A 25722-nucleotide genomic window follows, 5' to 3' on the forward strand; every position below is an offset into this window, starting at 1 on the left:
TGTTTTTAAGTTTTTATTTTGTTACAAAAATTTTTTTTATTGTTCACATCCTGGGTACGAATTTTATTCGAATTTCACATGCTGGTCTCAATACAATGTCTGCTTTGTGCCTCATCTCATCGGGTTTGGTGATAGCTATCATTTTAAAGTTCTTTATAATTCCACACAACGCAGCTTTCAGTTCTATTGTCGCATATTTTTGACCTAGAAATTAATCGAGTATTATTCACTTCCAATTTCGCATGCAAACTTTTTTATTTTTGTAAAGACTAACAACCAGACGTATTTAGAAATATGAGCGTCATAAAAATTTAGGAAAAAAATTCTCAGAACTCATTTTGCAAAACGTATACCTTATTCAGAACATTCCTGTTGAAATTGCTTTCGTTTACGAGTGTCCATTTTCATTAACTTGAGTTCAATATAAATTAAAGTAATACAATTAATATTTCAATTACAAACTTAAGTATTTATGATTTTAACTGAAAAATCCCAAATGTGGTACTACAATTTAACAAAAAAATTAGTAATATATCTCTTAAGAAACCAATAAAAATAACAACAAAACTAGTTTTATACATTAAAGATGTTGTTATGTATGGTGTCTTATAAATAATATCGTTTTGGAAAGTTGATTTTACTTATTAACAAATCATACAATAAGAAAGTCTTATTCATGATTCCATGACTTAACGTTCAGGAAGTACTTTGAGACCATTCTATTGCATTTCCAATAATCATCTTCTTTGGATTAAAATTTTTCTCACGATAGAATTTTGACATGTATCTCAATAAATAGTGATCTAATGGAGAAAGATCCGGATTAAATACAGCAAGTTCTTCGATCGGATTCCGTGTAATTTTCGCAGTATGAGATTTAGCATTGTCTCGTTGTCGGAGAACCCCCTTTAGGCTGAATGAACCAAGATATTTCTCCTATAAAACCTCATACATTTCCATCAGCTGTCCACCAGCATTGAAAGCTCGACTATCTGGAATGATGATCAAGACTAAATCTTGGCGATGATTCTGGCAATTATCCTTTGTCTAACCACTGATTTTCCATCTTTTGATTGTTTAGATAAATCCATTTTCCATAAAAATGAGCTGTTTCACTCGGTGTTTCAATGGAATCTCGGTTAATTTTTGTAGTAGTATTCGGCAACTTTTACATTTATCACCTAATTTTGAATGTCGATGTTTGGTATCTTTAATACAAGGAAGACGACTGCTGGTTGGTTTTCTACAGCTTTCGTTGTAACCTTAATATCTCAGGCAGGTGAACCACCTAAGAGCGAACGTCTGAAAACAATTAAACCAACTATATATTTCCCGTAATTTTCACACAATTTCCTTGTTCTGCTTATATTTATAGCACTACATACTATTTATTATAAAAAGGTATGGCATCGTTAATGATTTTAAAAAACTAAAGCAACAAAGAAACAATGATAAGCTGCAAAAATGACACAAAAAATGAAACAACACAAAGATTTCACGCAGGATATAGGACATACAATAAGAACAAAATTATAATGCAGAGAATGTGATTAAGCCAACTAACAAATATGGACAGAGAACAACTAAGGATATATGAGATGATAATAATTAGGAAAAGTCGTGGATCAGTGAAAGCTGGAAATAATTTGTATAGAGGATTTATAAAGTATGAAATTATGAATATATTAAAAACTGAGATTATAGTAAACACAATTGGAGCAAAACGAATACAATGGTACGAGACCAAATTAAAAAAATGGAAAAACGGCAGTGTATAAGAAAATTGCAGAGTGGAGACCGATCGAGAGAAGATTGCAAGTAAGACTAAAAAGTAGATGTGAAGATCAGATTGTATAATACATATATGCAAAGTGTAGGAGTACGTGCCTGAAACAAACAGATGCAGGACAGAAAGAAATGGAGAACAATAGTCGGTGCTTCAAAAACGTGTGTTAAGCTGTAATTGAGTAATGCTGAAATGTGGGTTGGCCACCCTCAAAAATACAGGGGCAAAATAGCTCAATCCGAGAGGATACAATTCTAAATAGAATGTATGGCCTTTTATATGTTATTGGCAACGGTTTTTCAGTATTTTTTTAACAATGAATAGTTTTTAATCAAATATATATTGTCCATTTTGCCCAATAAACTATTGCTAATTTTCTTTCAGCTTCATGAGTCCGCACTCATAAAATGTCTGGTCCGGCAAAAATATGAACCAGGTGCGATTGAAGGTCATTGTCATTTGTGAAAGTTTGACCATTCAAATAATTCTACAAACGAAATAAATGATAATCAGATGGTGCCCGATCAGGGCTGTATGGGGGATGTGGCATTACTTCCCAGCCAAGCTCCAATCGTTTCATACGAGTTAGCAAAGATTTGTGAGGCCTTGCTGTATAATGGTGGAACACTGAATCTTTCTGATTTGCCAATTTTCTTTGATTGCTTTATCCAGTTTTTTATTGATCGTTTGGTTCTTTGGAAGCAGCTCCAAAAACACAACAACGTTGTAATCTAACCAAAATGACAGCATGAGCTTTTTTCCTTGTTTTTCAACTTTCTTTATGGTTTGTGCTGCTTCATAGTGTTTGCCCCATGATCGTTTTCGCAATATGTTACTATCAGGACCCATTTTTCATCACCAGCGAAAATTCTTTTCAAGAAGGGGTCAGTTTCAATGTTGATTCTTTGTGTTAAATGAATTTCTTTCAATTCCAGAGGTACCCAAATTTCAAGCTACTTAACTACCAAGACATTTTAAGTGTTTTTCAATTGTTGTGTACGATACATGTAGCCTTGTCGCAGCCTCTACAAGAATTACATGACGATCCTTTTCGATTATGCCATTGACTTGGTCATCATCAACAGTAGGCCGACCAGAACGTTGCTTATATTTGAGGGAAAATGTGACAGAGGTAGAAACTTTCACGTATGAAAATCGACATTACTTATGAGGCACCCTCTATATTTATACGTAATAATGGTTTTTGATTTTTAAATTCAGTAAAGGTTTATGAAAATAGGCTCTCGAATATGGAAGTTACAATGCTTCTATTGTGAACGATATTTTTTTAACAAAGAAACAAAGAAAAAATGAGCTCAAAAGTTCACAAAATAACTTAAAAATAAGATAATCTATTCCCTATTAATCCTCGAAACAGTATGGAAGAATAGAATTTTTAAATATATTTACAAACCTATGCAATTTCTACTTCCGGCACTGAAGGGTATGTAAGAGTAGGGATGCCTTTTGGCAACATTTTCAGGTAAAAATCTGTCTGGATCGAATGATTCCGCACGCTCCCAAATATTAGAGTCCCGGTGAAGATCGAATATTAATATACGTACATTCGCACCTTTTGGTATTGTAAATCCAGATTTGGTTTTTATTTCCTCTCCTAGTAATCGAGAAATAGCTGGAATACTAGGAAATATCCTCAAACATTCTTTTACACATCTATCTAAAAATCTCATGTCTGCAAAATTTGATAATGTCGGACTGTTTGGATTTTGACAAATCGACACGATCTCTTGATAAATTTCTTCCTAAAAACATATTTTTAGAATATAATATAAGCTTTTATGACATATCTTTCCTCTTTAACTTATTTTTCATTATCGAAACCAGAATACTGAATAAAGTACCCCAATCAGGTATTTCAGTTCCATTACCATTAAAAAGTATTCTATATCTAAAAACATGAATATACAAGGGTGATTAATTTATATAACAAAATTCTTTATGTTTATCACTATCTGTTACTATTAAAACAAATTTAAAAAATGCTAGGTGTGAATGAAGTTTTATTATTATTTTCGATTAATTACACATGATGTTGTTTTTTTACAAAATAGATTTTTCCCGAAATACTGGCTATTGATAAGACTTCAATTTGTTATTGACAGACACACACAATTATGATACAGTCTGTTAATTAATTTAAACTTTCTGATAAACTATATTTTTTGCATTGTGGTGCTTAAATAAACAAAGTTAGTTGATGGTTTTCCGACGCGCGAACACGCGACGTATAATTGTCAATGCGCGAAACAGGGAAACTCCAAGTTCATTCCGCAAACTTCCAACGATTAGCCTTGCGATTTATTTATGGTTATCGCAAAGGCCAGACGTACCGGAAATTGTAGACGTTTAAAATTAATGATAAATCTGTTGGAATCATCAGTAAACGCGGGATCAAGACATCCTCTCCGTTGTATTTTCCCACCTTTTTCACAGCCCGTTTTGTCCCATTGCGCATTCGAGGTTGATTAATGTTACGAAGCGTGATAACAACTGATCCTACCTTTAACTGCAAATTGTGAGGTGGTAATCCATGCAATTCCAGTTAATTTAAAAACTTCGTGGGATAGTTGACTACGTCGCATTGAGATCCCAGCCAATTAAGGTTATTGAACTCTTGTGCTATATCTGGGAAAAAAACTGAATAAGCTCCTCTTTTGAGTCTGTGATGTGACAGAAATCTGTGCTTAATCTGAGGTATCGATCGACATAGAGGATGGATCGACATATTAGTTGGTTATCAAATATTATGGTTGCTTACAGGAATTCAATTCGTGACAAAACTTTTCATACGTCTTCATCTTTTAAACCTTCTCTGGACCACAAATTATTCAAGACCAAAATTATCCAAATCGGTCCAACCGTTCTGGAGACTAACGAACTGCAATTCATTTTTATATGTGTAGATTGAACGAAATATTGAAACGTTGGTAGTAGTCAGTTTTTAACTTTTAACGTTAAATTAATTACAAAGATACAGGATCCTCCATAGTAGGTACTGTATCACAGGAAAGTTATGTTGTTTCAAATGAAAAGCGTTTCTAATTTTAATGTTTTCATTATAAATCGTTGTAGGTTCCTGGTAAACTAATTCTTCTACATAGAACTGAAAGAAAAGTTTTCATCACTTAATTTTGGTTTCCTAGCTCGCTGATGAATAATTCAAGTTTCTATTTCCAAAAATTAGGAACTTTCTCACAATACATTCATTTAATATGTGTATTATTACTCCAATTTCAGAATTAGTTGTAAAATGATCAAAATGAAAAACAATTCACTTTGAAACTGAATTGTATAAAGTTGTTATAATTTTCTTCTACTTTTTACTTCATAGAAATAACTTCATAGTCAAATTATCACGAAAATAGTTATAAATTGACAACACTAAGTCACTTCATCTATATTTGAAAATTCTATTTTTTCTTTCTTTCAATTTGGTAAAACGTTTGGTTTGTCTTTTGTCTATGAACGTTGTTTATACGTGTTAAAATACTTGACTCACATTGAATGCAACTAGTCTTGATTTTTTTGATATTCGGCGGAAAATCCTCAGAAATCCTTCACAAATTTACTTATGTTTGAAAGTGAAAAGCGGTTCAAAGAGTGTTGTGACTCACTAGAAGCCGATTTACATAAACGGATGAGGGGTGAGTTTAGCTTAATTTGATATTACCCTGATATTGAAATATTCTTCCTTTGAGATTGGATTGGATGTTTTTTGGGAATTGTATTCGCGTGTGTGTGAGCGTTTGCTTCGAATTGCAAGTGAAAAGGTATAAATTGAATGGAAATTGCTCACTGAAATAAAGCCTGGTTAAGTGAAATAGTGTAGGCAAAAACTGCGACTGCATTACATCCTAACTTCAGCCATTTAGCTTATATACTACATCACAAGGCGAAATTGCAGAAAATCTGTAACAGAGACGAGGTTGAATGTTATTTATCAGGTTCATAATAAATTATCGGGGAAAACCTCATTTGGTTGTTTTTTACCGATAAATTCTCAATTTAAACTTCTCCTATTTGTATATGACACTCAAATAATTATCTGATATATGTCGAATTGAAAATTTCGATATAGAAAATAGATTTCAAACGAAAGAGAAAAAATACAAGATGAAAACATACAGTAATCAAGGAAAGTTATTAGAAAATGAGAAAGCTCTTGAGATGTCTCGAATTTTAAGATTCACTGCACCTAGGGGGTTCAAATGCAAAAGAAGGGTGATCCATATTACACAAGAGTAATTGATAATCTCACCGTATGTCAATATTTATATCTCACTTTGTTCGAGTCTTACACAAATACAATTGATTTGCGCGTTAATATTGTTGGAGCCTTTTATGAAAATAAATAAATCAATCAAAACGAATTTCATGCACTTTCTTGAATTTAATTGGTGTGCATAATTGACCAAATGTGTGCACTATAGTAATAATTGTACGCAGATGTCACCAAATCAGGTCTATATGAGATGTAGAAACTCCTGTGCGGTCTCACCAATTTCGTTCTGCAGAAATGATGGCTGCTGTTCGACACCGTAAATCTCAACTCACTGCCGTACTCAATAATTAAAAATTTGGCAGACATCAATAACTTTCCATGAAAACTTGGTGCTTGCAGTACGGTTGGTTGATCGTATAGGAGTGAATGATGATATTAGGTAGAAAACCGTCCGCAGGAATAAGGCACACTACCACTTTAGTGGATTCGTTAATTCTCAGAAATGCCACATTTCAGCAAACAAGTTAAAAGTCGTCGTATTCTCGGCGCGAGAGACTAAATTCTCCAATATTACGGACAGGATTCGAAACCATGCCTTGACATGAAATGACAGCAAAAAAAAATGCATATAAAAAAATCCTGTGAAAAATAGGATTTGAAACCTCATCGAAACAGGAGAAGAAAAAAAATTGAGGATTTGAAACTGCTTCGGAAGATGAGAGAAAATATTTGTATAAGAGGAAAAATTTTATATGGGAAAAATCCACATTTTGGTTAATTAAATTTCTTCCTATTAATGCCCAAAATTAGTTTTGTTTAGGCACATACATGAATTAAATGTGTAAGGAGATATCGTTGCTACAGACAGAAGGACGGACAAAACGCTGGCCATCCATGAGTGGTTGTTAAAAAGTGATGTTTTGATATGAGATCAGTTACCGCGAATGATAACAGACTTTTTGCGATTAGGATCTGAAGATTTGGAGCTTGAATATATATGGTTCTAATATGATCGTGCCTCAGAAAACGAACCTATGGTTCTTGCGCGCGAGAAATTTCTTGGTCGTGTTTTTTCACGCCGTGATGGTCTCAATTTGTCGCCACCATTATGTGATTTGACATCTTTGGACTTTTTTTGATATTTAAAAAAAATGTACATGATGCATAATCGGGAAGTGGTTAAATCTATGCTCGTGAATTAACGGATCAACACATCTGCTTACTGACCGTTGATTCCAACTGAAAACTAAATCAAGAGTACGATTGTGAGAGTTTATAACTTTTGTGAAGTTATTTAAGGAAGTTATAAACCTAAGTTGGTTAAAATATTAAAGAATGTATCGTGTACATTTGAGCTTGAATTTGAGGAAAAATAATTAACACAAAACTCGAAAACTCTCTTTACAAAACAATCTTGATCCCAATAATGTCAACCATATGAAGCACTTTAGTTATATCTGATAAGTAGAAAGAGTTGGCACTGTAATGATTTCTCAATGCAAACAAACCTCCGCCCCCACTTTTGATATTGATTGATCCAATTTTTCGATTTGTCCTTAAGATTACAAAATTGTCGGTAAAAAGTTTAGATACAAGCATAGCGAAATTCAACCATGTTTAAGTAATAGCGATAAAATCAAAGGAACAGTCAAGAAGTTTAGTATTTATGGCTGAAGCATTTTGATAATAGATGGTGAACTGTTTCCTTTGGGGTGGAGAGCTGTAGAGTTATGTCCTGTCATAAGCAGAACCTCCTCTGGGATCTACAACATCATTTAAATTTGGTTGCAGTAGATACTTGATGCCAAACAAATCGGATTAAAATTTTTGAGTTTATTCATGGAACACGGGCATTGTGATTCCCTTACTAAATGATTCGTTTTTGGCAAACCCATGGAAATCCAAATGGAACAATTGAAGTAAGTTGACTCTGATATATTTCATTTGGTATCATCAGTGAATTTAAGATATTTTTGCGATGTATTGTAGTTTTTAGCGTTATGTGCGTCATTGAAAATGTGAATTATCTTGATATTTTTTGTTTTAACATCGTGCGTTTTGATTGGACTACACTTCATTCATTCGAAATAATTCCATTGAGAATAAAAGAAGGAAGTTTTTATATATAGACACATGTTATTTTTGGAATATTATAGATATATTGTTTTAAAAATGTTTTACCTGTATATTTGGTTCGTTGGCCAAAAGCAGTAGACAGTGACAGAGACCAACGCCAGTTGTATCATGGCCCTAAAACAATATATATTAAATAAATCGGCTAATTTTCAATATATCACCCATCTCGGATCCTGATGAAATTTCGACATATAAAGCATAAAAGGTGTGTGAGATATAGATCGAACGTAATCCCACGACTGCTACAAATTCCAGAGATTCCATATCTGGAGTTCTTTGTTTAAACTCCATCTGCGAGGTGGCAGCACATCGTAGATCTGAAGAGTAGTAGTAAGCCACTTACAGCTCCCTCATTTTCCTTCGACACTTCAAAATATAATATGGTCAAGAAGGAAATTAAATATGTGAATTTGCTCCATTGAGGAAACAGCTATACGCTAGACTCAATCTAAGAAGCTTCGGTCGTGCCATCAACATCGGATGAGAATGTTTTTCCATTTGGATAAAGTAAACTCTTTCGCTATCCGAAAACATGATCTCTTTCTTGATGAATACCGAAGGTTAGGCTAGGTTAAGTTAGGTTAGATTAGGTTCGGTTAGGTTAGGTTAGGTTAGGTTAGGTTAGGTTTGGTTAGCTTAGGCTAGGTTAAGTTAGTTTAGGTTAGGTCAAGTTAGGTTAGATTTTGTTAGTTCAGGTAAGGTTAAGTGAGGTTAAATTTGAGTCTTTGAATGCCCACTACATCTTATTCGTTGCCTCCTTTAGGTTTTCTATCGTTTCGTGAAGCACCTTATTGGTTGTTCGTATTGTCATTAGCAAAAAACACTCCCTTTTTACATTAAATCTTAATCACATTTTCATCAACCCCTTTTCCCGATGGAACTTTCATATATCCGAATATAGGCATTTCCGCCGAATCGAACTTTATTAGGATCAGAGGTGGGTGGTACACCGAAGTCGTACTTTATTTCTATATTGAAGAGAAACGGCAATACTTCACTAAAACTGTCATTTCATTCCATTCTAACTAGCTGTATGTTTTTTTTTTCGATGGCTTTAACAATTAATATACAAAAATATATTTGCACAATCTGTATCCCTCATGGTTATTTTTATGATTTAATCAGTTACAGAGAAAATTTCAGTTCTTTTTAAAGATAATTTCAGTATATATATATATATATATATATATATATATATATATATATATATATATATATATATATATATATATATTCATTTCCAACATTTATTGTGAATCTTATTACATTTTATATCTTCACTATTTTCCACTCAATTTATTCACAAAATTATAAATTATGGTTTTTATTTTTTACCTCTGCAGCTATTGGTATTAGAAAAAATGTAACAAAGAAAATAAGAATTTCCAGTTATAATTTTATTTCATAAAACTTGATGTTGAAAAGAAGCTCTGACATGTTATAAAGTAAGGGTTGTTTTTTTTTATCTCTGTAACAGGAATATTGAAAAAATACCCGTGGCTAGTCCAATGCGAGAGCTCAAAATAACAGAATTTCAAGTTTCTAACATTACTGAAATTCTAGAAAAAAAAAATAAAAATTCAATTTTAGTCACCTCGGAAAATGGTGGGTTGAGAAAATTTTGTTATAGAAAAGACTCATCTTAATTTTATACGAGCAATCAACTCCCAAATTTTGTCGCATGAATTTAGAAGCACACTGTACAAACATTGTAAGAATATATCATAATCTGTGGTCCGGTTTTGAGTTATAAATCCCAGTGACAAAGTATAAATATCCTTATTTATTACTCTCAATAATAAAACAGGACAAACAAAATTGAGCAAATTTCACAAAATAAATTGTATTTGATTCGAGTAGTTTGTCATATAGTAATCCTATTTATAAATTGATAGAAAAAGAAACTGAAATACTCACACCAAAGACGAATCCATTAACTTCGTCTTTAATGCCTCCATCATCAATCTGAGCCCCATTATACTTTGCTTCTAGCATGAGATCCAATAAAATAAGATGTTTTTTGTTAATATCGTCTAAGTTTTTGTTTTGATAATTCTTTTCTCGCTCCTTTATCAACTTTTCAGAAAAATTATGTAATATTTTCAAAGTCTTATCGTGTTCATTTTTAAGTGAAGTTAAATTGTATAAGAAAGGTACGAATAGCCAAGGGCGACTTAATCGATGAATAAAATGTTCTCCATAGTCATGAACAGCTTGTAAATATTGATCACAATCTGGTTCGTTGCGTAGATCTTTTCCAAAAGATGATTCTGTGAAAAATATTCATTTTAATTTCACAGGTTAAGGTTTGGTTAAATATCTAAACCGTTAATTCTTACTTGTCTATTTGACTCAATTTATATTATTTTTTCCGTAAAATACAATGAAAGGTAGCTAGCACCAACCTTAAATCGTACAAAATTTTACAACCGGATGCAATAACTGCCAATAGTTGGATTCCTTTTTGTTATATGAAATTATATTCAGTTTGTAACCAATTTCTCATTCACTAATTTCGCTATTTCAATATTGTATGAATAAAATAGTTCTATGTTAAGCCAAGGTTTCGTTTGATTCAAATCTTGTTGCTATAGTTTAATGAGCTACCCATACATTCCAGTTTTGTATAATTGGAAAAAATCAATCTATCTATAATAAATATTATATATATTTGTATATATATTATTATTTCCAAGTATACAATAATTATTACCACCAACAAAAGAATCTAAATATTCTTGATTTTAGGTCTCTTCTGTTCTGTTTTTTTGAAAGAAAGATAAATTTTATCAAAATATGATTTTGACACTGAAAATTTGCTCATTTATATTGATAAGTAGATCATCTTCATCATGAATATCAAAATAAGGATAAAATCAACTTAGAACTTTGTTCCAACAAGAAAAATTATTTTTCTTTGGTTTCCACATCTCAAATATATTAAATTTATTAGAATTTACAAAATAGAGCTATAAATTTTACTTAAATTATTTAGATCTTTTTTATCATTTATAGCTTTTTCTAAAAATTCTCTTTTTAGTGTATTAGATTTCGTTTCAAGAATGTTCGAATCTTTATAATTGAATTTATGTTTTGATATTTCATGTTTGGTTAATGCAGTTCTATTTTTTTTATCGTATTGATGACCTCTTAGTCTATTATCTAAATACTGAGATTTTTGCCCTATGTAGACAGCGTCACAATTAGTAAAAGGCACTTGATATATAATATTATTTCTTTTGTTTTTTGGTGTTTTAGACTATGACTTATACTAATATCAAATTTATTGAAATAATTCGATAATTGTTGGGAAAGTCCTTGTACATATGGTAATGAAAATGTTTTATGTTTTGTTATTTATCATTTTATCCGGAAAATTATTTTCTTTCGATGCAGTTTTTGCTTATTGAATAGCTAAGTATCTAAATTCAGGATCTGATAGTTGGAATGATCTATCAGCCAAACTTATTACCACTGATGTTTGTTGTGATATAGAATGACACGAATTGAAGTTTAAATATCTTGAGGACCGAGTTGGTGTCGTATACCATTCTGTTCTTATGTTATTGTTAATTTTATATAATGTGACATCAAGAAAATTGATTCTATTATTTTGCTCAACCTCGATTGTGAATTGAAGTTTTTCATGATGAGAATAGAATTTTTTACTTATGTTTTCAATTTGATTCGTTGGTACAGCAATAATGCAATCCACGGAAAAAAATGGAATATTTATATCAAGTTTGCTCAAGATCTTCCATTACCAATTGTGCTATAACACTTGAAATGGAAGCTCCCATAGTTTTTTATAAGCTCTTGTATTTCATGTAACTATTATCTTTTGTTTGTGTCTTTGTTCTTTGAAATAAAAAAAATTGAACTGATTCTAAGTGTGTTTTTCATTTAGATTGAAAGTATAAAAAATCTTCGAGACTTTTGCGAGATTTCTGAGAAATTCTTACGCGAAATATAAGAAGAGACTTTAGACTTTTTTGCGAGACAGAACGAGATTTTTTAAGGTCTTGCCACGTACCGAGAATTGCCGTTTTTATATTTTTTGGCATTTAAATATAAAAATGGATTATTGGCATTAAACTTTGAAAAACGTGCAATTATGAAACATCTAGAATAGATAAAAACAATTTACGCTCAAAAAATAATAGAAATCAAACGTTTTGTAGATCATATACTTTTTCACCAAAAATTTAATTTCTAGACTAGGATCCGCAATCAGCTCATACGTAATATATTTATCACTGATTCATGGAACCCTAGAGTATACAAAATGAGAATGATGGTATTTAAAAATGTAGTTCCACTATCTCTAGCTCCTCTAGTTTCATGGTATCTCAAAATATACAAAGTGACCTTTGTATTGAATATGCACATAGAATTTCTCCAAGTAATCGATTTATTTGTATAATTTTATGATTGGATTTGTTAATAATAAGAATTAGTATCAGTATCCAAACTTCAAATATATCGATGCAATTGTACATTAATTCTTTATTGTATGTTAGTTAGTTAAATACGTCACATTTTTCATCTATAAAGTGAGTTCTAGTACTTTTTAGTCAGTTAGTACTCACCTCCAATAGACATCAAAGTAAAATTTGTTACTGGTTTCACAACATCAATATAAGGTCTATGGCATTCCTTCTTTATGTAATCTACCAATTCTCCAGTTTCCTTATTAAATGTTTCTAAAAATTTTTCTAATATTTTGAAGTGAAATGCTGGCGTTAGCAGCTTTCTTCTCTTGTGCCACATTTCATCTTAAATAAATATAGTAAATTACATAAGGATAACATTAATTGCTTATAAATATGAGAAAGTAACTGGAATGTAAATTCAATAATTATCGATATAACTAATCCTATAGTTTATTTGGAATTGCATGATAGTAGCTTATTAAATATTTAAATAACTGAAATGATTCTTTTCTCAGTAATCCCTTCCTTCAGTTAGGTTAGGTTTATTCAATTTTGAACGATAACTGGTATTTTCAATAAATTTTGCATAATTGATCAGTAATTAATCAATAATTTGATCAATACTCTTCAGAAACCGTCTACTTTTTCATGGTAGTCTTTTGTAGATTCAAATCTTCTATAAACGCTTGTAATGCTTGTAATCAAATGTTTTTCATTTATCCATGTTTCAATCAAATCAAAACATTTTAGTCTTTTCTTTTTAATTTTTCAATATTTCGTATTTCTCTATAAACGCATATTTTCTATACTTATTATCCAAACGAAGAATTATTCATGTAAAATTGTCCACAAATTGTCTCTTTTAATAACTAAGATTCTTTTTCATTTCTTTTTATCAGTTGTTTCATTACATCAACTTTCTCAATGGATATTATCCCACTTTCATCCTTACGTTGTTTCAAAAGTCTAAAAAAAGTTGCTTCTCCGATTCCCTTCTTTTTTCAAATGAAGTCTAATTTAGCAACATTTAGTTGCTTTCAATATCTGACAACGTTCATCTCCATTAATGGAATAATAAAATGAATCTCTTCGTATCAGGTGATGCTTCAGTCTAATTTATGTGAAGATTCTTTCATTATCTTTCTATTAATGGAGAGATAAAATGAATTTCTTTATACAAGTCCACTGGATTCTCATCCAGGAGATATTTCAGGTAATCCTTCAATACTTTCATCCTTATGTTGTTTCAAAAGTCTATAAAATGTTACATCTTCAACTTATATTTGAACACTTGGAAATCATACTTTGAACAGAATTATCTAAAGGTGATATCAGACGGTTCACTTTTCGGTTCATTCGGATGAATGATCACTCAACGGAATGTTCTCTTTTTTTTTTTCATTCCACGCTCACAAGACACACACAAAATGACAAAAAAATGAACTTTAATCTCTCATTTCCTCGAATATGTCGTCAAACGAACTCGAGTGAACGTTCTCTTCGTGTTCATACGTTTCATTTTTCGTTCATTCGGAGTACGAGTGATTGATGCCGAATGCCGAAATCCAACATCGCTGAATTGGTTCACTAATAAATTTATTTATCACTTTTGATTCATTTAATGCCTAGACGTTTCATTCTTAATGAATGATGCTGAATGAAGGATAAAAATATTGTGCTATCATCCATTTTCAAATAAACTATAATCACCCAAGGATTTTAGAGCTAATAAAGCTAGAAAGCCGTCGCAAACCAAAGGACCAAATGCATTGCATGGTGAACAAAGATAACTCATTTAAAATGGTAATTAACAATCATGGATCAATGAAAATCTTCCGCAAATTCTAAATATCTCTCTCTGTTATTCAAAAGGTTCGAAGCTAGAGTGAGAAGCGGCGCTGGACTGGGCATTTCTGGACCAAAATGCAAGATTTCCATTTATCTAGAAACTACTTTTCAGGTGAAGTTGCTGGCAATAAACAAATGTGCTAAGGAGAGTTTGGATAGAAACCTCTCTAAAAAGCACAATATACATTCTCTCGGATAGCTAAGCAGACTTCAAGATCCTGAAAGCTATTGAAAGCTCATCCAAACTAAAAGCACTAGCTAACAAAAACAAAGTAACCCTAATGTGGCTTTCAGGTCACCAGAGTATTCCAAGAAACGAGAAAGCAGGTAGTCTTGCTAAAAAAGGGGCAATGACTCCATACCTTGGACCATAACACTACTATGGCCTCACGATCAATAACGAACTGAACGAGTGGCTGAAGAATCAAATGGAGTCTTACTGAATACTCTAAGCCGAAGACAATACAAAAGATTCATAACAGTATCAGTATTGAAAGAGTAGTACTAACATCTATGGAATTGGGACACAAGAACAACGAAGAATATCTTCCTTTGGGAGAAGTGAATTTATTTTGGAAGCAGAACAATAAGATGTGGAGTCTTGTACAAAATATATTTTAGGTATAGGTGCAGAGTAGCTCCTCAAAACAATCTACCATATAGGGATTATTGGTATGTTTCAAATAATTTAATTTTTTATTCATGAGCGATTACATCTGCATTATTTAAAACTAAAAAATACTAACCTTTACTAGTCAAAATTCCCAATCCAATCCAATCTTGTAGCAATTCATAAAATTTACTTTTACCGTTTTGTTTAGAATTACTTAGTACCATCTAAAACATAAATAAATTTTGATCAATAACAATAATGGGAATTTACAGAGTGGGTCAGTAAAACAGTCAAAAAATGATGTCAAGTAAACCTTTTGACTTCTACTCCTCACATTAATTCAAAATAGGAAATATCATTTTCGGTGCATAATTAGAGAGATGGAATATATAGGTAGAGAGGAAACTTCTCGAAGGATTTGTGTTTTGTGTTGTGTTAGGAATATTTAAAGTAGGATTCGGTCGAATTTACATGGCTCTTATAAAGGATCCTTTTCTTCTGGAGGGCTTGGTTTGAGATAGTATTGAGGTGTATTTCTGTGATCGCGATTTTTTGACGGTCAATGTTAAAGTGCAGAAGCTTAATTTCTCTCTCAGATCTATTTTTTGAACCCATGTATCATCAACAAAAACATATATGTATTATAAAATTCACTTACAAACGTCGCTAATCTGTTGAAATGTTTCCTTATTTGACTTTATAATATAAAGTTTAGTGCATTAGTTTGGCTGAAGGCTCCAAATGTAAAGGAACATCCTGATATTGATCCTCCGTAGATTTTTACTACATCAGTTTTTTTGGGAGTGATTTAAGTGGATGTGGTGGTGCTCGTTTTATAAATGAAAAAATTTTAAATGAGTAGTTCACACGAATTCTACATGAGTATCTGGTTTATGATTCTAAAAAAAAATGTACTTCACGAACAAATAAATAGTATTAGATTCAGACTTGTTCATTGATGTGATGAATTAGGTATTTTTTTAATTTGAGAACCATCAAATATATCACTCATCTCTTTTCAAATCATTTCTTGAAGACAAATTTCCGTCGTACAGTTTTGTATGAAAGAAAAAAAAATGTTTTTACAAGAAAGAGAAGCTGCAGTCAATAGAAACAACGACGAACAAGGTGAAGAAAAATAATGACCAGTCTAGGGATCTTATGACAAAAGAAAGATTAAGACAAGGGTAGTATTGAGTGATGTATTGAAAAAAGTGAAAACAAAAGTGAAACAGATACAAAAAGGATGCACAAACATGGAAATATATGGAACCTCTGGATATGTTTTAACCGACGATTTCCGTTTTTCCGCTAAAAATGAAAAGGAGTTGAGATATAACTTAATAACAGATAAGCACAAATAACAAGATAACACAAATATAAATATGGAAAAGACAAACATAGTGGTATTGAGAAAAAGAGAGAAGACCTTCTTAAAATTTTTAGGCTTGGAACTCAAGAAGCACTTGTGAATGAAAGAATCAACGCAATAATTAAATGTTGAATAGAAAGGAAAATAAAATAGAAACAACACCAAAATGTACGGGAATAAATCGATATTCAGACCTGCATTATAGTGAGAACTGAGCTTAAATCAAGCAAAAGAAATGACCAAACAAATCATGGGAAAACAAAATTGTCGAAATATTAAGACTGGAGAAATTTGTTCGTAAATCAAATTAATGAGAAGACAAATACAGAATGTTCCTGGAAAAGATAGTGGAAACGCATCTTACATTGCGGTAGCTGCGAATTCCAAGTTTAGCAAACTGTGCAGCTGACAATACGCAAGAAACTGATATCAATACATCGTTGAAGTGCACTCCAAGTAATAAGTGCTAAGAAACTGCAATGGGGTTACACACCTTATAAAAACTGAGCAGAGATAAGCGAGTATGCAACGATGGCAAAAAGTGTAAGAAGAGTTTTCCAAGGCAAGATAGATTTACCGCTTAATTTACAACGTGAATGAGTGGAGTCATACATACCTGTGCAAATACAAGGACGAGACCTATGTCGAGGTAATGCTTAGCTCTGAAGATAAATAGAATGTAACGACAACTTCCCTTCACTGATGCAGAGGAACGTAAGAGTTTGGGTGGTGCTCAGTCTTCCTCATTCAATGCAAAAGTCGAATCTACCTATAGGATGACTGGATGATGTCGAAAGGAAAAGACGACCGAACGATATGATATGAGAAAGACGACTACGGAATAGAAGAATAGGCTTTACCTGTCATCTTAAACCTCTAATAAAACAGTATCGATGGCGAGAGACAGGAAAAGTAATCAAGAAGAGAGATCAGATTAAGATCTGCGCACGTCTGCTAGCACTGCTTGGCAGTGTAACTTTCCTCTCCACTTTCGGAAAAAACACCCTCACAAATAAGAGTATACTCTTTTTAATATATATTAAGAGATTTCGAATGCCTATATAAAGGACACTTGAGATAAATATTTTTCGACAAATAAGGAGCAGACTGAAAAACTATGAAAATTTATACTCACATGTATATCGTCCGGTTGTATTATATTCACAAGAGCGGTATTGAATGCATATCTCTTGTATATCGGATAGTACTCCTTCATCAAGCGCCTTTCCCTATTGAACACTTCTTCTGAAATAATTAAATAAATATATTGCAAAGGAACTCAACTGATACTTTCGAATAAAGTTAAATATCTAGGTGTCATCCTGGATAAATTCCTTACTTGGAACGATCATCTAAATAAGGTAACGTCAAAAGCTATTACGGCTATATGGATGTGTCGTGAGAATGTAGGCAAGACGTCGGGACAAATAGTCATCAAACCCATCATCAACTACGCTTTATTAATTTGGCGGTTGAAAAGTGGGCAAACAAAAGATCGGAAAAAACTGAATAAGATTCAGAAGCTGATCTGTCTGGGTTTTACAGGGACAATGACAACCTGCCCTACCTTATGGTGAAAAGAGAGGCATTTATCGGCGTCCATGGGCTAATCCAGGCAGAAAAATTATTGCCAAACAATCTAACAGATCACCCAAGAAATCTAGAATTAATTAAGCTAGAAAGCAGTGACAAACCGACAGGCCAAATGCACAGCATGATAGAACGTGGTAAGCAATGACCACCAATCATAGGTCAATAAAGACTTTCCACTAGCTCAAAATGTATCAGTCTAATAAACAAATGGTTCGAAGCTAGTGCATGGATCTGTATTGGGCGTTTGTAGACCAAAACGCTAACCCTCCATACCATTATAGAAATCACTCTACATTTTTCAGGTATAGTTTCTAGCGATAAAAAAATGTGCTCAACAGATTTTGGATTAAAATATTCCTATAGAGAACATTCACATTCTCTAATATAGCGAAGAGGCTGTAAAGGTCCTGAAATCTATTGAATGCACACTAGCGTGAGAGTGCAAACAAACTCTAAAAATACGATCACAAACAAATAATACCTAATGTGGCTACCAGACCACTAGGGTATATCATGGAATGAGGAAGCAGCCAGCCTTGCCAAAAAAGCAACGACTCGATACTTTGGAGCAGAGCCCTACTGTGACTTTATAAGATGCATCATCAATAACGAATGGCTAAAGAATCAGATAGAGTCTCTCACTCCAGGCCTTAAACAATCCAAACTATTTATAACCAACTCAGCTAAGAAGTTTGAGGAACTTCTGATGACCAGAAATGACATGAAACTGGTAGTTGGTCTTCTGGCAGGTCATTGCCCCGTCAAATACCATCTTAAGTTGATGGGAATGGCAGAGGACGACAACTGTAGATTCAGCGAGCAAGTTAGCTTGTTCTGCTCATTTCATTAAAAGGCTTAAGTATCTTGAAAGAGTGGTACTAACACCTTGGGAAGTGGGACACTAAAACACCAGAAAAATTGTCTGCTTTGGGAGATGTCTACGTATTTTGAAAGAACAATGGGGGAGTCTTGTACAATATATCTTCCAGATGTAGGTACGGAGTGGTTATAAAGTCAAAACAACTCCCCAAACAATCTACAATCTATTTTTTGTATTCTCAAGTTTAAGCTGAAGAAATGTTTTGTTACAGACCTTATAAATATTTTTTATTCATAAGAATGGATGATTGAAAATATTTAAACAAGGATTTTGATAATTCTTCCCAATCACCAAATCAATTAAATATCTAGTTTTGAATAGCAACATGATTGTCTCTACTTGGGCGTTCATCACAATTTTAAAAGGCCGCTTGGCATAATGCAATAAAACGTGCAATAATTGAATTTGCATGCAAATCTCTGTAAACAGTGAAAGTAAACAAATTCCTAACCTCAAATTTTATCTAATATTTTGTACCTCGTGACCAACAATAAAAATAACAAAGCTAAGGTTTACGAAAACCGATAATGTCAAGATCTTGCATGTTTTTGTACCAGAAATATCTATTAAGTTGATACATATACAGATTGTCCCAAAAAACTGAAATTAAGTATCAAAAATATCCTAAAATACCAGTGATGCGATAATTTTTGTGGTCTGTATATATTTATATCACCCACTAATAGCTACTTACATAACTCAAATTGAATTTACTCGGTTACAGTTTTAGTTTAGTCCTTATGCGTTTTTAACAATCGATTTGTTTTCAAGTTAATCAGTGAAATATACTAATAATTGAGGGTTTGTTACTTGAATAAAGAAAATGCTTGTTTTTTTCATTGTCAGTTGTATTTCTACGTTTTATCAAACCGTGTGTTTTAATCGTTATCTCCATTTGACAAAACGAGAAATTTCGTAATAAACAATAAATCAAAATATATAGCTTTGATAAAGTAAACATTTTGCTGATATGCCACTAAAGTAGTGACACATCGAAATTATTTTATACAAATACAAAAAATACAACCGAATTTCTCTTTCTATCAATTAATTATCGCATTAAATTTTTTTTAGAATAATATTTATAAGAATGAAGTCGTCATTGGAAATTTCTTTTTAACTCATGTGAATACTATCAATAAATATTTATATTATGTTGAAACCGACGAAATAATATCTATGCCTATGAAAAATAAATAATTTAACAAAAAAGCATGAGATATTATTGACAAATATGCAAAGATAACGTGCTCACAATATAATATATTAAGTAGTTTCAGCGATTATTTTATTCTCTGAAAACCAAGACATCTATATTTGGAAAAATTTATCAGTTGACATGCCTTCAAGATCCAGAGCAAAAAAAGCAAATTCATCCAGAAAGCCGGTAGCTATTGACCACTTTATATAAATAAGTGGAAGAAGACAATTGAAAGTACAGGTATGTTCGAGTTACAAGGGATCGCATACAAATAATTGGACAAAACTTTTCACGTACTGACTTTTCGGCGAAAGAAAATCTTAGTGGATTAAATCAAAAGCCTTTCTTTGCTGAAACAAAATAAATTGGAACAATTAAATTTCTGATTCTGAAATGAGAACAAATCTGTTGACAAACCTCAATGAAAGATTCTTGAAAAATATCTCGATGACGAACGCGCGATATTCACTGCTGCATCATGAGTGAGAAATACGCAGGAATACTATATTCTTCAAAATCGGTTAATTTTGATGTTTCACTTAGTTAGATTGGATATACTGAGGAAAAATTAACGATTATTTAGTTTCCATCAATTATAATTACCGTAGACACATTTCACTAATGTTAATTTGAATATAATTATAGAAAAATTATTATTATTACTGTTTTTATATAAACAATTTTTGAATACTTCAATGCCAAACGACTGTATATCAAATAGGTTCAATCTTGACTTTTATATTAGTAATTCAATAAATTAAGAGAAACTTGAAACATATATGTTACAGTAAAAGCAATTTGGTGATTATACATAATCACCACTGAATTTGGTAAATATGATATAGTTGTTCCATTATCAAATTGTAAAAGATAATTATGCGAGGAACAATCAATATTTCATAAATACGCAAGGCACTCATACTAAATTAACAATTGAAAAATAATGTTTAGCCCCCTTATAACATCTAGCAAACCGTCAGTCCACGTGGATTTGATGGATGTGTGTCAAAATTCATCATCTCCACTGTTTACAAATGACAACATCGAATCGTAAACATAAATGCATTTCTATTGGCCGAAGCTATCGGAAGGCGTATGTACATAATTTCCTGGAAATATTTCTGACAGACAGTCTGCGATAAGCAGTAGGGTCGTTTGGTGATATTCATTTAATTCATTAATCTCTTTAAATAAATAGAAATATGGCCTTGTGCGAATAAAGACGATGAAATTGTAAAGTATGGTGAGAATAAAGACAGGTATGAACTTAATGATAAAGATTTAGATATACAAACACAGTAAGTTATTTTAAATATATTTGAATGTTTAAAAAAGGAAAATATTCAGCAATTCAAGAAGGGGTTGCTGTGGATCATTCCAAGAAACGAAAAACATGTTAAGAAAAACTGAAATCAGTTGACAAAGCTACTCAAGATTTTATATGTAGGAAAATTTATAGTTAATATAAGAACAGAGCAGTTATTTCAAACACAAAAAACTGAATAAACGGATTATTTGCATTAGATAAAAGACGACCAAAGTTCTAATAGACACATAATTTATCTAGATGAAACATGGTTTGACAGTCACGATGTAGTAAATTTCGGTGGGGTTGACAATAGTAAAAAGCCGTGAGCAGCAGAGCTCCATCACGAGAGTCGAATTTTTCGTCGAATGAAGAATTTAACTAATACACAAACAAATATTTCCATAAAATGAATTTCTTGGAAATGATATCAATTCTCAATCTTATTTCTTTATATGGAAAATTTGCTATTCCTCAATAACTTTTCATTTCACAAGTCTCTCGAATGAAAATTCTTAATTTCAATAGACCCGGTGGTCTCGAACCCTCTTGTTCAATTCCAATTGAGAACAAAAAAAATTGTCATAATGACAAGAAATTTCGAAAATGGGAAGTAGAAAAAATCACCCTAGCAACGATCATACTCGTATTATTCATTAAATAGGAGGCGGTCCAGTTCAACAATTACAACGATCAAAATGATTTCGGGCGTTTTGTGCTAGAAAAACTGAAGAAGAAAACTTTGAACTTGAGAAAGACAATTCTTCAACATCACCCCTACTTGCATGCGAAGTTCAAACCCTCTAGTTAAACTTTTTCTGGCCAAAAAATAAGAAAATATAACAAAAATGACCATAGAATGGAGAGGGGTAGAGATGGAAAGTTTCGACCTTAGACAGGAAATCATCTCGCAACTAATTGAACCCACATGTGAAATTTCATTTTTCAGTCGCTTTTCGCTTGACCTGCAGAGGTGAGCAAAGGTCAAAAACCACTTTTTTGCACTGCGACCCCTCGAAATATTCATTCATTCATTCAAAAAGCCATGTATGCTAATTTTGAACCAAATCGGACCCATAGCAATTGACTATCATGAAGATATGATAGCAGAATTATTTGAAATATGGTTTAATGAACAGCTTTTACCTAACATTCCCCCGCCAGTAATCCTTATGGACAACGCATCCTACCACTCGCTGCAACTCTTTAAAATACCAAATAGTAGTAGTAACAAAGCTCAAATTTTAGCATGTCTGAAACAAATATTCCTCTTTCTGTCAGCGATCGTAAAAAAGGCCCAACAAACAAAGAATTGCTTACTGTTATTAAAGATGTTAAGTTGCTATATAATAACCATGGTAGTCAGACGATTCTGACTACCATGATTATTTATAAGGATACTTTGAAATTGAAATGTTCTTTTGCGTTAAAATTTCTTTTTCCTGAAAAAAAAAACGAATAGGGTGCAAAATGTACCCTGTTTAAACCAAACGCCCTTAAACACAGGTACATTTTACTCTTCTATATAAGTTTTATAATTTAATATTAAATTTTACTAATTTAACGAGGTATAGTAATGATTTTTTTCCAAGTAGGACAACAATTAAGTGCATCTGTCTACATAACGGCTATAATGCCTTCCAATATAATTATTCGATCGCCTTTTAACGAATACTTTTTATTAAAGTATTTATAAAAATAATAAATTCATAAAATGAGGTAATTACGCCTATGGTAGATCAAACAAAATTGTCGGCAAGGGTTTCGAACCAGTTTTTAAAATTTGCAAATGATATTACTTTAAATTTATTTCATATTCATCAAATTAACCGGTTAGTTTATAAAATTCCTAATTCGTAATGTGTAGTGTGATAAAAGTATTTCAAATTACAAAAATTCCTTCATTTTACGCAAACGCTTGACACGTGACAACCACGAGATTTCAGAAGTAGTTCTAATTTCGTTTCATATAGACGTTTTTTCGCTATCCTCTCGTGAAAAATAAAACATTGATTAATGACTGGTATGCTTGAGCGTTTTAATTCCAAATTACTCAATATTATGGTATTATGGATACCAAAAAAACAAACAGTGGTTGGTTTAGTTTAGGTAGTAACTACTAAAAAAAAAACCTGTTCATCAATGTTGAATATGATTTTATACTTATAAAAGGCGTAGCTTCTGGCATGAAATTTACTTCAATCATATTTTTCGATATAAAGTACTCGCAATTTAAATAAAAATAATTAAGAACACTGCCAATATGTCATGATATTTACACATTCACCATCACGAGTTGGGGATTTTATAAACTAATCGGTAAATTTGATAATTAACAAATAATTTATCATATTTACCAAATTCTAGTGGTAATAATTATACGAGTATAATCTCCGATTTACTATTTTTACTGTAACATATATAGTTGCAAGTTATGAATACAGCAAATTTAATTATCTATCTAAGATTCGACTTTCACTTTCATATCTAATAATATAAATTGAATAATTCAAATGTGTAGTTTTAAATAATTTGAGAGAGTATATGAGAGTAATAAATAGATGTAATTAATTTACCCGAAGAATCAAAATAATATGCAGTCCCTATTATTGGTAATCCTCTAGGTCCTGGTATAGCCATTATATGTTTCCAAAATGAATCACCTCCATTCCCAATTCTTAAAAGTATTATCAAAATTATAACCACTCCGAAAAGAAATAACATATTACTTGACTCGTATCGACGAATGTATTTAACGTTCTGATAACTTGAAAGCCATATCTCTAATTTACTTTCCTATCAGCTGTTCTTGTTTTTACATACAATGGCACTGTCACATACGTAGTGATAATATATTTTAAACTGTGTCCGTAGAGTTAGGTATAAATTAAAACGATGTTTAATTTGATATTTTTTATATAAATCTATTACATAGGTAAACTGAGCTGGAACAAGTTTCTTAAACGAAAAATCTTCATTTTGCTTCAATATGCGATAATTCCTTAAAACACAAATTTATACAAATTGGTACAGGGTTATTATCCAATATAACAAAGATACAAATTCTCTAGGAGAAGTAAAAAGCAGTTAATTTCATGGATTGTTGTGGCGCTTACAAATATCATACTGCTGGGAACGTATTGAACGTTAGCTGGCAAGCCGGTTTTGTATTTCTGTCAATTATTAGTTTTTTACAAGTGTTTCTTCTACATAGAAGTTATTTAAGTTGCTTTTTGTTTACTTTATTAAAACATAATTATGGAGAATAATTCATGAAGCTCCAATTCATTCTCCTCATCCTCATCATCCGAATTCAAACATTCTAAGAAGGCTGCTGTTTCTCGTTTGATCACAGATTGCAGTTGATTCAACAAATTTCTGTTCTGGTTTTGTTCACTTTTCTCACGTTTCAGCGATGCTACCGCTACCCAGCAAAAATTTTTCAATGGCACAACGATTTCGTGCGCTGATTGAGACGATTGATCGTCGTGAATATCGTCTTCTACATCAGTTTCTAAGATAACACATCTGTTACCGAAGAAATTGTAGTTGTTGCTCACTAAATGCAGATTTTTTATCTAGCCTATTTTGTGACTTTAAGCTATGTAGGTATAAAACAAAAAAAATGTGTTGACTAAGAAAAATTAATCATTAAGCTCTGAAAAACTTCGTTTTAATGCTCTTCTATGATGTGTTGACTTTTGAAAATGACATATTATTGACCAACAACATTCAGGTATCGCATTCGTATGCCAGAAATTCTGGTGGTGCTTTTCCATGACAAGGAAATTTTCCGGAAACTTGCTCAAGTGACTATTGAGAAAGTGAAGTTTACTCATATTGTACCCCAAATTTTTCAATTGTAGCAAAAAGTTTTCTACAAGTTCAATATAATTTTTAAATTTTCTATTTCCAAAAAAATTCTGCAGAGAAACGATGGTCAACCATTCACTTCTAACTCAGTATAGAATTTCTAAATTGAGAATCATTTTGTTGCTCAAGTTGGGGACCATACGTAAATACTGGTTTTACTCTGTTGCATAGAAATTTTTTGGCGGATGTGATAAAAACAGTTTCTTTACCTAGTGATTTACCGATCTGTTTCTTTATGTCCAGTTTTATATGTGATGGTTGAAGGTTAAATTCTTCTTAAGCTTCTCTCAAAAGCCAATTTTTTCTTATCCAGTGCTCGTGTATAGCTCTACTCTCCCAAAGACATATAAAACTTACTTAACCACTTGAACGAGAAAAATTAAAATCTTATAAACCAATTGCATCAAGATTTGCAACAAAAAATTTATTATTTCATAG

General features: G+C 31.9%; 2 protein-coding genes across 31 annotated transcripts in view; one reads left to right on the top strand and one right to left on the bottom strand.

Annotated features, from left to right (window-relative positions):
• Nucleotides 1-24241, bottom strand: LOC130899973 (cytochrome P450 4C1-like). Of its 3 annotated transcripts, none has more exons than XM_057810246.1 (8): nt 23988-24241; nt 17567-17676; nt 15193-15283; nt 12755-12940; nt 10083-10435; nt 8211-8279; nt 3360-3549; nt 1-204 (listed from the first exon to the last, which is right to left on the bottom strand). In XM_057810246.1, exons 1-8 carry the CDS (start codon nt 24133-24135, stop codon nt 44-46), a joined length of 1308 nt encoding a protein of 435 aa, XP_057666229.1. In that variant the 5' UTR covers nt 24136-24241; the 3' UTR covers nt 1-43. The 3 variants fall into 3 exon arrangements, with proteins under 3 accessions (XP_057666229.1, XP_057666228.1, XP_057666230.1); XM_057810245.1 differs by having other exon boundaries at nt 3201-3549; XM_057810247.1 differs by lacking the exons at nt 1-204; nt 3360-3549 and adding an exon at nt 5501-5716.
• The window catches only part of LOC130899969 (disks large 1 tumor suppressor protein), a 1257949-nt gene that overhangs the window by 758529 nt on the left and 473698 nt on the right, over nt 1-25722 (top strand). The window lies entirely within an intron of this gene.

The sequence above is a fragment of the Diorhabda carinulata genome, chromosome 12, assembly GCF_026250575.1.
Source record: "Diorhabda carinulata isolate Delta chromosome 12, icDioCari1.1, whole genome shotgun sequence".
NCBI lineage: Eukaryota > Metazoa > Arthropoda > Insecta > Coleoptera > Chrysomelidae > Diorhabda > Diorhabda carinulata.